Genomic DNA, 12,659 nt, shown 5'->3' on the forward strand with positions numbered 1-12,659 from the left:
CTAAATATCATGAAATCACAAGTCCAAGACACCAGATGAAAGATACACATCTTGTGAATCCAGCCATCATTTCTGATTTTTAAAATGTTTTACAGGGAAGACACAATATGTATTTCTATTAGCTAACCACGATAGCAAAAGAGCCAACTTTTTTTTCCCACCATTTTTTTACTGCATAGGTAGCTATCACAAATTCGACCAAATAAAGATATAAATAGTCACTAACCAAGAAACAACTTCATCAGATGACAGTCTGATAACATATTTATTGTATAGCATATGTTTTGTTCGAAAAATGTGCATATTTCAGGTATAAATCATAGTTTACCATTGCAGCCACCATCACAACTCTCACCAAAGCAACTAGAATAACTACAGAGACCAACGTGAATTACCTAAATACTCATCATAAAACATTTATGAAAAATACACAGCGTACAGCAAATGAAAGACAAAGATCTTGTGAATCCAGCCAATATTTCAGATTTTTTAAGTGTTTTACAGCGAAAACACAATATAGCATTATATTAGCTTACTACAATAGCCAACCACACAACAGCATTGATTCAAGCCAACAATAGCGATAACGAATAAACCAGCAAAAGATATTAATTTTTTCACTAACCTTCTCAAACTTCTTCAGATGACAGTCCTATAACATCATATTACACAATACATATAGAGTTTGTTCGAAAATGTGCATATTTAGCGGCACAAATCGTGGTTATACAATGAGAATAGTAGCCAAGCTGCCAACAATATGTCGGGATAAATCTTGGGAGAGGCACCTAATCTAATCACTAACTAATCATAAACTTGACTAAAAAATACAGGTTGGACAGCAAATGAAAGATACATTAGTTCTTAATGCAATCGCTGTGTTAGATTTTTAAAATTAACGTTACTACGACATACAGCGTGCGTTAAAGCGAGACCGCACCGAAATTAATGGCGGAATAGGAGTTTTACATTTTTCAACAGAACAACGAATTAACATCATAAATAGTTCTTACTTTTTGATGAGCTCCCATCAGAATCTTGGGCAAGTTGTCCTTTGTCCAGAATCATCGTTGCTCGGTTGTAGATTGTCGTCTTCAACTTAGGAATTAGCAGCAAACATTAGCTATGTGGCCCAGACATGTCCAACTCTTCATAACGCAGCACAAGGAAAATTCCGAAAATCGCAATATACTGATATAAACTGATATAACTCGGTTTAATGTATTCTAACATTATAATCTGTTTCCATTACGTAGAACAAAATCAGATTGACTGAAGGTGCGTTTCCGTAAGATAAATATACCGTCATCTCTCATGGCGGAACTTGTGGATCTGCTGGCATAAGGTTTGGGTTTTCTGTTTAACTTCTCTAGGGTAGGGGGCAGCATTTTCACGTTTGGATGAAAAGCATACCCAAATTCAACTGTCAGCTACTCATCCCCAGGAGATAAGATATGCATATTATTAGTAGATTTGGATAGAAAACACTCTGAAGTTTCTAAAACTGTTTGAATCATGTCTGTGAGTATAACAGAACTTATTTAGCAGGCGAAACCCCGAGGACAAACCATTCATATTTTTTTCTTTAGGTCACTGTCTATTCAATGAGATTTCATTGGGAAACCAGATTTCTAAGAGAATTGCTTGCAGTTCCTACGGCTTCCACTGGATGTCAACAGTCCTGAGAAATAGGTTGAGGTTATTCCTTTGTGTAATGAAGAAATACGGCCATCTTGAAGTCGAGTCACTCCAGGTGTCCTGTTTGATTGAGGCGCATGTCTAGAAGGCATGCTACATTTGGTTTTAATCCTGTATTGAACACAGATCATTCCGTCTTCAATTTTATCGATTATTAACGTTAAAAATACCTAAAGTTGTATTACAAAGTAGTTTGACATTTTTTGGCAAAGTTTACAGGTAACCTTTGAGATATTTTGTCGTCACATTTGAGCAAGTTGGAACCTGTGTTTTTCTGGATCCAACGCGCCAAATAAATTGACATTTTGGATATATATCGACGGAATTAATCGAACAAAAGGACCATTTGTTATGTTTATGGGACATATTGGAGTGCCAACAACAGAAGCTCGTCAAAGGTAAGGCATGAATTATATTTGTATTTCTGTGTTTTGTGTCGCGCCTGCAGTCTTGAAATATGCTTCTCTCTTTGTTTATAATGTTGCTATACTCAGATAATAGGATCGTATGCTTTCGCCGAAAAGCCTATTTGAATTCTGACATGTTGGCTGGATTCACAACCAGTGTAGCTTTAATTTGGTATCTTTCATGTGTGATTTAACCTTTTGTCAATAGGGGGAGCTGTTAGCACTATTTTTTTCTTGACGTTTCCAAATTAAACTGCCTAGTACTCAATTCTTGCTCGTACAATATGCATATTATTATTATTATTGGATAGAAAACACTCTCTAGTTTCTAAAACCGTTTGAATTATGTCTCTGAGTGAAACAGAACTCATTCTACAGCACTTTTCCTGCCAGGGAGTGAGATTTCAGAAATCTTGGCCTCTGTTCCCAGGTCAGTTTATAAGTCCCTGTGAATGCTGTGGGGCTACAAACACTGCCTACGCCTTCCTCTAGATGTCAGTAAGTGGTGACAATTTGAATGGGGTCGATTGCGCAATCTGGGACTTTATATAAGACCAAGATGCGGAAGTACCTTTCTTTTCTGCCCTGCGCTTGACGCACGATGGACGTCGGACTGGCCTCGTTCCAAGCTTTGGTTTAGCCAGTAATATATCTCCGGTCATGTTTTTACTCGTTATAGGTGTTAAAGACATCATAAGGTAGTTAATTTAAACCGACTTATAGCAATTTATATCAGTTTATTGCGATTTTCTGGCATTTCTTTGTGACGCACTTTCAAGAGTTGGACACTTTTCCGGTACATGCCGAACGTTAGTGGCCATTTCGACAGGACAAGAGGACATCTTTCGACCAAAAGACGATTAGACCGGAGAAAGGATACATTGCCCAAGATTCTGATGGAAGCTCAGCTAATAGTAAGAACTATTTATGCTGATAAATCGTTGTTCTGTTGAAAAATGTTAAACGCATAAGCCGCCATTTTTTTTTGGGTAGCTTCGCTTTGGCATACCCTGTATTGCACAGTAAGGTTAATTTTAAAAATGTAATTCAGCGATTGCATTAAGAACTAATTTGTCTTTCAATTGCTGTCCACCCTGTATTTTTTAGTCAAGTTTATGATTATTTATTGATTAGACTAGGTCACTCTCCAAGATGGCGCCCGACATTTTCTGGCCAGTTTGGCTACTTTTCTCATTGTATAACCACGATTTTTGTGGCTAAATATGCACATTTTCGAACAAACTCTATATGTATGTTGTAATATGATGTTACAGGAGTGTCATCGGAAGAATTCTGAGAAGGTTAGTGAAAAAATTAGAGGTGATAACGCTATTTTGGAGGTGATAACGCTATCGCTCTTTTTGCCTTGAATCAATGCTGGGGTAATGTTTGCACATGTGGTATGCTAATATAACGATTTATTGTGTTTTCGCTGTAAAATACTTAGAAAATCTGAAATATTGTCTGGATTCACAGGATCTGTGTCTTTCAATTACTGTACGCTGTGTATTTTTAAGAAATGTTTTATGATTAGTAATTAGGTAATACACGTTGCTCTCTGTATTTATTCTAGTCGAGTTGTGATGGTGGGTGCAATTGTAAACTATGATTTATACCTGAAATATGCACATTTTTCTAACAAAACCTATGCTATACAATAAATATGTTATCAGACTGTCATCTGATGAAGTTTTTTCTTGGTTAGTGGCTATCAATATCTTTATTTGGTCGAATTGGTGATAGCTACTGGTGGAGAGAAAAAATGGTGGACTAAGAAAAATGGTGTCTTTTGCTAACGTGGTTAGCTAATAGATTTACATATTGTGTCTTCCCTGTAAAACATTTAAAAAATCAGAAATGATTGCTGGATTCACAAGAAGTGTATCTTTCATCTGGTGTCTTGGACTTGTGATTTAATGATATTTAGATGCTAGTATTTACTTGTGACGCTATGCTAGCTATGCTAGTCAGCTTTTTTACTGGTGGGGGTGGTGGGGGGTGCTCCCGGACCCGGGTTTCTGAGGAAGTAGAAGTTAATGAAAGTTTGATTTTATAGTAATTTTCATAGTATATGAAATATATGGCGCTCTGCATTTTCTCAGGCTTTTTGCCAGGTGAGACAGTAGCGTCTTGCCTAAACTCAGATTTTTGGATATAAATATGAACTTTACCGAACAAAAAATACCGAACAAAAAATACATGTATTGTGTAACATGAAGTCCTATGAGTGTCATCTGATGAAGATCATCAAAGGTTAGTGATTAATTTTATCTCTATTTCTGCTTTTTGTTACTGCTCTCTTTAGCTGGAAAAATGGCTGTCTTTTTCTGTGACTTGGCTCATACCTAACATAATCGTTTGGTGTGCTTTCGTCGTAAAGCCTTTTTGAAATCGGACACTTTGGCTGGATTTACAACAAGTGTAGCTTTAAAATGGTGTAAAATACTTGAATGTTTGAGGAATTAAAATTATGGGATTTCTGTTGTTTTGAATTTGGCGCCCCACAGTTTCACTGGCTGTTGACGAGGTGGGACGCTACCGTCCCACATACCCTAGAGAAGTTAACAAAACTAATGATTGGAGGGGGTGCAATGGAATTATCATTATTAATGCAACCGCTGTGTCAGATTTCAAAAAAGCTTTACCAAAAAAGCACACCATGCAATAATCTGAATATAGCGCTCAAAGCCCAAACAAGCCATATTGTGCAGTCAACAAAGTCAGAAATAGCATTATAAATATTCACTTACCTTTAATGATCTTCATCAGAATGCACTCCCAGGAATCCCAGTTCCACAATAAATGTTTGATTTGTTCGATAAAGTCCATAATTTATGTCCAAACACCTCCTTTTGTTCGCACGTTTAGTACACAAGCCAAACTGACGACGCGCTGGCAGGTCCAGGCGAAAGTTCAGACGAAAAGTCATATTACAGTTCGTAGAAACATGTCAAACTAAGTATAGAATCAATCTTTAGGATGTTTTTATCATACATCTTCAATAATGTTCCAACCGGAGAATTCCTTTTTCTTCAGAAATGTGATGGAACGCAAGCTACCTCTCATGTGAATGCGCATGACCAGATCGTGGCTCACTGGCAGACCTCTGACTCAATCCCCTCTCATTCGCCCCCACTTCACGGTAGAAGCCTAAAACAAGGTTCTAAAGACTGTTGACATCTAGTGGAAGCCTTGGGAAGTGCAATATGAACCCATTTCCACTGTATCTTGGATAAGCAAAGAGTTGAACAACCCTCAGATTTCCCACTTCCTGGTTGGATTTCTTCTCAGGTTTTTGCCTGCCACATGAGTTCTGTTATACTCACAGACATCATTCAAACAGTTTTAGAAACTTCAGAGTGTTTTCTATCCAAATCAACGAATAATATGCATATCCTAGCATCTGGGCCTGAGTAGCAGGCAGTTTACTCTGGGCACGCTTTTCATCCGGACGTGAAAATACTGCCTCCTACCCAAGAGAGGTTAACATCAATCCCCTGGCCCACCAACCCTACAGAAGAGACACATCATACTCTTAATTATAACCATAATATACATGATTACTTGAAAAACATACAATTTACATTACATATTTTCAAGATAACTGTACAAATATCCTTATAAACCTTTAACTGAAAACTTTATAGCTATTCATAATCAGTTGACAATGGCAAATAACCCCAAACAGGATCAAAAATGTTTTCAATCATTCCGTGAAATTAACTAACAATCTCTAGCAGCTAAAACCATTTATTTGTATGTCTTTCAATTTGATGAGCTTATTTGCATGAAAACAAATGTCACATTTCAGCAAACAGAATTAGTACAATATTGAATATAGATATATAGGCATTGTTTGAAGATCAATATGACACCAATCTCGATGGAAATTCTCAAATCAACTTGATTGTAGGTAAACAACACGCTCCCCACCTCTCGTCTGGCCGTTAACGATAAACACATACCAGATTTTTTTACAGGGTCGTTAGCAATTGATTTATACAAAATAGTATACAATTAGATTTTTTTGTTGATAAGGGTAAAATATTTGGATTGCTAAAAATTGTGCTATGGCTGTTTTTCTAAACATTCTAATATAGTCCCATCCTATAAGTGAGGCACCAAAAGTCAATATGGTTCACAGAGGGTTTTCTGAAATTCTCATCCCTGACATACTGTACCTGTCACGCCCTGGCCTTAGTTATCTTTGTTTTCTTTCTTATTTTAGTTAGGTCAGGGTGTGACATGGGGAATGTATGTGTTTTTGTCTTGTCTAGGGGTTTTGTATGTTTAATGGGGCAGTGCCTTGTATAGGTGTTTGTATGTCTATGGCTGCCTAGATTGGTTCTCAATTAGAGGCAGCTGTTGTTCATTTGTCTCTGATTGAGAGCTATATTTAGGCAACCATATTCATTGGGTATTTCGTGGGTAATTGTCTATGTCTAAACGTTAGTAGCTTGTGTGTGCACTTTCGTTTTGTAGCTTCACGGTTGTTTGTTGTTTTGTTAGTTTGTAAAGTGTTTCGTTTCGTGTTCATCTTCTTCGTAAATAAAAAGAGGATGTATTTATATCACGCTGCGCCTTGGTCCACTCATTCACCAGAAGACGATCGTGACAGTACCTGCCGTTTTATGCAAATTACACATAGCTTTCTAACTTTTTAACTATTTCATCTCACTCCCTCTCTGGCTTTTATAAAACAGTCTCTCTGTGTGAATCATATATCTCTCTCTGAGTCCTGGAGAGTAGATAAACTCCCACCAGTTCAGCTTCAACACAAACCATGTTCCCTGACTCTCTGCTGCTGCTGTTGGCAGCGGTCTCCTGTCTCTCGGGATTTGGGTATTTAACAGAGTTATAACATGTTTAAAGGAATATAGTATGTAATTAATGCTTACGTTGCTTTAAAATAGCGCTACCTTTGAGATTGTTCTACATGATATGATGATGTTTCTTAACAGGTGTACAATGTGGTCTTCAGCTCACCCAGCCAAGTTCAATTGTTATAAACTCTGGAGAGTCTTTGGTAATCACCTGTAAGGTCTCTGGGTATTCTCTGACTGGTAGCACCAACCTCTATGGAGTATCATGGGTCCAACCTGAAGTCATTATACCAGAGTGGGTTGGGAACATCTACTGTATCACGATGCAGGCACAGCTTACAAAGATTCTCTGAAACACAAGTTCAGCTTGACCAGAGACACTTTGAGAGGCACAGTGGCCTTAATATGACAGTCTGCAGACTGATGACACAGCTGTCTATTACTGTTCTCGATACCACAGCGATACAAACAAGCCCCAAACCTGTACCAAATAGCCATGAGTAGGAAACACGTTTAATCATATTGTATTTTCCCTACCAGAAATACTGGTGTACCATTCATAGACGTCTACATAGTAAATCAAGTGTGAAAACACACAAAAGTCATTCTCAAATCATTCCTCTGTACATTTCACTCTACATGGTGTGTTGTATCTTATTTGCTCTATAAGAGGCGCCAATTCTTATGGAAATTCAAGTTCATACTAGCTATCTATAGTTAAATATTGTTATTTGACTGAAAATATCATCAGCAAAAAGAATAAAACTGAAAGTAATAATACAATGACAATGATAATATGAGTGTTTTGTTTTTAAAGTAATGGACCAAGTATTTATCCTTGGAGGACACATGTCATTACATTCTGATACTGATTCTGTGTATAACATGTCAGAATGATACAAGTTGTTAATTTCCTCCTTTATTAACTCTTTCACTCTATGCAAAGCAACTCTCCTCTCTTGTGTATAAAGAGGAATATCTCTCTCTCTTTCACTCAGTTAACAAGTGCAGTTACCTTCAGTTCAGCTTCAACACAAACCATGTTCCCTGAATCTCTGCTGTTGGTGCTGGCAGCTGTATCCTGTGAGTTTTGGGGGACTGATACGTCAACATTGGTGTAATAAGGAGTAATAGAGTTTTGGAAATGTAATTAACAAAATGTTTGGTTTTGTTGATTTTGTTTTACAGGTGTGTTCTGTCAGACTGAACTAACACAGCCAGGCTCTATGATCCTGCAGCCTGGACAGCCTCTGACCCTCTCGTGTAAAGTCTCTGGGTATTCTTTAACCAGCACCAGCTACTGTACAGATTGGGTACGACAGCCTGCAGGAAAAGCACTGGAGTGGGTTGGATATATATGTGGCAGTGGTAACATATATTACAGTGATAAGCTGAAAAACAAGTTCATTATCTCCAGAGACACTTCCAGCAGCACAAGGACTTTAACAGGACAGAGTCTGCAGACTGAAGACACAGCTGTGTATTATTGTGCTCGACAACCACAGTGATACAAACCAACACAGGACCTGTTGTCACGTTCTGACCATAGTTCTTGTGTGTTTTGCTTGTTTTAGTGTTGGTCAGGACGTGAGCTGGGTGGGCATTCTATGTTGTGTGTCTTGTTTGTCCGTTTCTATGTTTGGCCTAATATGGTTCTCAATCAGAGGCAGATGTTTTGTGTTGTCTCTGATTGGGAATCATATATAGGTGGCTTGTTTTGTGTTGGGGATTGTGGGTGGTTGTTTCCTGTCTCTGTGTTTTCTCTGCACCAGCTAGGACTGTATCGGTTTGCCACATTTTGTTATTTTGTATTTGTTAAGTGTTCACGTTTATCGTCTGCATTAAACATGTTGATTAAACATGTTGGTCCGATCCCTGCTATACCTCCTCTTCAGACGAAGAGGAGGAAGGCTGCCGTTACAGAACCACCCACCAAACTCGGACCAAGCAGCGTAGCAACGGGCAGCAGCGACAGCAGCAGCAACGGCCCACTACACAGGACTCCTGGACATGGGAGGAAATTTTGGAGGGTAAGGGACACTGGGCTAACATTGGAGAATATCGCCGCTCTCGTGAAGAGATGGAGGCAGCTAAAGCCCTGGAGCGGTGGTATGAGGAGGCAGCACGGAAGCGTGGCTGGAAGCCCGAGAAGAAACCCCAAAAATGTCTTGGGGGGAGGCTAAAGAGGAGTGTGGCGAAGTCAGGTAGGAAACCTGCGCCCACTTCCTGTGCTTACCGTGGAGAGCGGGAGTACGGGCAGACACCGTGTTATGCGGAAAAGCGCACGGTGTCTCCTGTACTTGTGCTTAGCCCGGTGCGGTACATTCCAGCTCCACGAATCGGCCGGGCTAGAGTGGGCATCGAGCCAGGTGCCATGAAGCCGGCTCAACACATCTGGTCTCCAGTGCGTCTCCTCGGGCCGGTGTAGATGGCACCAGCCTTACGTAGGGTGTCCCCGGTTCGCCAGCACAGCCCAGTGCGGGTTATTCCACCTCCCCGCACTGGTCGGGCTACGGGGAGCATTCAACCAGGTAAGGTTTGGCAGGCTCGGTGCTCAAGGGAGCCAGTACGCCTTCACGGTCCGGTCTATCCGGCGCCACCTCCCCGCCCCAGCCCAGTACCACCAGTGCCTACACCACGCACCAAGCTTCAGGTGCGTCTCCAGAGCCCTGTTCCTCCACCACGCACTCTCCCTGTGGTGCGTGTCTCCAGCCCAGTACCTCCAGTTCCGGCACCACGCACCAAGCCTCCTGTGCGTCTCCAGAGCCCTGTACGCACTGTTCCTTCTCCCCGCACTCGCCCTGAGGTGCGTGCCCTCAGCCCGGTACCACCAGTGCCGGTACCACGCACCAGGCCTATAGTGCGCCTCGAGAGTCCAGTGTGCCCTGTTCCTGCTCCCCGCACTAGCCTTGAGGTGCGTGTCTCCAGTCCGGTACCACCAGTTCCGGCACCACGCACCAGGCCTACTGTGCGCCTCAGCAGGTCAGAGTCGGCCGTCTGCCCAACGCCGTCTGAGCTGCCTGCCTGCCCAGCGCCATCTGAGCCATCTGTCTGCCCAGCGCCATCTGAGCCATCCGTCTGCCCAGCGCCATCTGAGCCATCCGTCTGCCCAGCGCCATCTGAGCCGCCCGTCTGTCCCGAGCCGTTAGAGCCGTCCATCAGTCAGGAGCCGCTAGAGCCGTCCGTCAGTCAGGAGCTGCCAGAGCCGCCAGCCAGTCAGGAGCTGCCAGAGCCGCCAGCCTGTCAGGAGCTGCCAGAGCCGCCCGCCAGTCAGGAGCTGCCAGAGCCGCCCGCCAGTCAGGAGCTGCCAGAGCCGCCCGCCAGTCAGGAGCTGCCAGAGCCGCCCGCCAGTCAGGAGCGGCCAGAGCTGCCTGCCAGTCATGAGCTGCCCTCCAGTCATGAGCTGCCTTCCAGTCATGAGCTGCCCTCCAGTCATGAGCTGCCCCTCTGTCCTGAGCTACCTCTCTGTCCTGAGCTACCTCTCTGTCCTGAGCTACCTCTCTGTCCTGAGCTACCTCTCTGTCCTGAGCTACCTCTCTGTCCTGAGCTACCTCTCTGTCCTGAGCTGTCTCCTCAATCTAGTGGGGACCTTGGTGAAGATTCCTAGGCCAAGGTCGGGGGCGAGGGTCGCCACTCAAAGGACGCTAAGGAGGGGGACAAAGACAATGGTGGAGTGGTGGCCTCGTCCTGCGCCGGAGCCGCCACCGCGGACAGATGCCCACCCAGACCCTCCCCTTGAGTTTTAGGGGGTGCGTTCGGAGTCCGCACCTCAGGAGGGGGGTACTGTCACGTTCTGACCATAGTTCTTGTGTGTTTTGCTTGTTTTAGTGTTGGTCAGGACGTGAGCTGGGTGGGCATTCTATGTTGTGTGTCTTGTTTGTCCGTTTCTATGTTTGGCCTAATATGGTTCTCAATCAGAGGCAGATGTTTTGTGTTGTCTCTGATTGGGAATCATATATAGGTGGCTTGTTTTGTGTTGGGGATTGTGGGTGGTTGTTTCCTGTCTCTGTGTTTTCTCTGCACCAGCTAGGACTGTATCGGTTTGCCACATTTTGTTATTTTGTATTTGTTAAGTGTTCACGTTTATCGTCTGTATTAAACATGTTGAACACGAGCTACGCTGCGTCTTGGTCCGATCCCTGCTATACCTCCTCTTCAGACGAAGAGGAGGAAGGCTGCCGTTACACCTGTACAAAAACTCCATGACATTCATATGAGTATAAACACTACAACACAAAATTGCATATCACTTAAAACACATATACGTTATACACAATTACTATATTACTACAATTCCTTAGCACTGGCACTCCATCCATCAAATCTACTCAAAGTATTAGTATCACGCTCCCCTCTTCATTTTTTGGTGTATTCTGTCTTTATGTATTGGAGAGTGCAGATTAACTAATCATCCCTTCTTTAAGCCACTAGAGGGTGAGCTAGGTTAAGGTGAACTGAATGTTTTTTATAGTAAGGTAGCATTATACTGTAATCCATTTCCCCTTATTAAAATGTAAATGAACTTTTTCAGGTCAAATTAACCTGTTCTCTGAATCTCCATATGCACTCTGTGTGATCGTCCCACCCTGTGAGGAGGAGTCAATGCAAACCTCTGACATCTTCCATCACTACTTGTCTCACTGGAGAGTGAAGGAGAGGGACTGAAGCTCTGACTAGACTGAAGAGCAGGGACACACCATACCTTCTGACTGTTCATGACGAAATATTCTATTGATTTACTACTGATGAGTTTAGGGTTGACAGGTGAACACTTTAAGACTGGTTTTATGTAAACATGTTGTTATTTGAGGTTTTGAGTCCAGGTATTATCTCTATGTTGCTTTATCTTCCACAGGTTTTCATGGTCAGACACTGACTCAGTCTGAATCTGTAGTTATAAAACCTGGAGAATCACACAAACTGACCTGCACATATGCTGGATTTGGTGGCAACAATTGGAATTCTTGGATCAGAAAGGCTCCTGGGAAAGGACTGGAGTGGGTTGCAGCTATTACTAGCAGTGGTGATGGCAGCACTTACTACTCCCAGTCAGTGCACCATCTCCAGAGACAACAGCAAGCAGCAGGTGTATCTCCAGATGAACAATCTGAACACTGAAGACTCTGCTGTTTATTATTGTGCTCAAGAGACACAGTGACACAGGAGGCAGCAGCACTGTACTAAAACTGGTCGACACTGATCTTAGTATGAAAGTCTCTAGCGGGACACAGATTAGGCTTAATTAGGCTTACATTTACATTTACATTTAAGTCATTTAGCAGACGCTCTTATCCAGAGCGACTTACAAATTGGAAAGTTCATACATATTCATCCTGGTCCCCCGTGGGGAATGAACCCACAACCCTGGCGTTGCAAGCGCCATGCTCTACCAACTGAGCCACACGGGACCACGTGTCCCGCTTAATCTGTGTCTGGGAATCTGGCCCTTGGATTATATGTTCCACTCATGGCATCAGCAACACACATTGGTTAATATTTACCGTGTTATACACAGGTTATAATCCAAATATAAATATTTAATGGACCGAGTATAGATCCTTGAGAGACACCAACATTTAGATTACTATATTCTGTAACATTTCAAAAAACATTGACGACAATAATAATTGTGTTGATAGTAATAACATAATGGAAACCAAGAGAGAGTACAAAGTTCACTCAAATTTCAGTCAGTAATACAGGTTGATGCAGTTTATAGCAATCATACACA

General features: G+C 42.1%; 1 protein-coding gene across 1 annotated transcript in view; it reads left to right on the top strand.

Moving 5' to 3' along the window:
• Window positions 1-7,968: 7,968 nt before the first annotated feature.
• Window positions 7,969-12,659, top strand: part of LOC120033925 (immunoglobulin gamma-1 heavy chain-like) — a 37,867-nt gene continuing 33,176 nt past the window's right edge. Inside the window, exons 1-2 of the mRNA XM_038980327.1 lie at window positions 7,969-8,011; window positions 8,117-8,230. Of these exons, the coding sequence (XP_038836255.1) occupies window positions 7,969-8,011; window positions 8,117-8,230 (157 nt within the window). The remainder of the gene's footprint in view (window positions 8,012-8,116; window positions 8,231-12,659) is intronic.

This window comes from Salvelinus namaycush, chromosome 41, assembly GCF_016432855.1.
Source record: "Salvelinus namaycush isolate Seneca chromosome 41, SaNama_1.0, whole genome shotgun sequence".
NCBI classification, from domain to species: domain Eukaryota; kingdom Metazoa; phylum Chordata; class Actinopteri; order Salmoniformes; family Salmonidae; genus Salvelinus; species Salvelinus namaycush.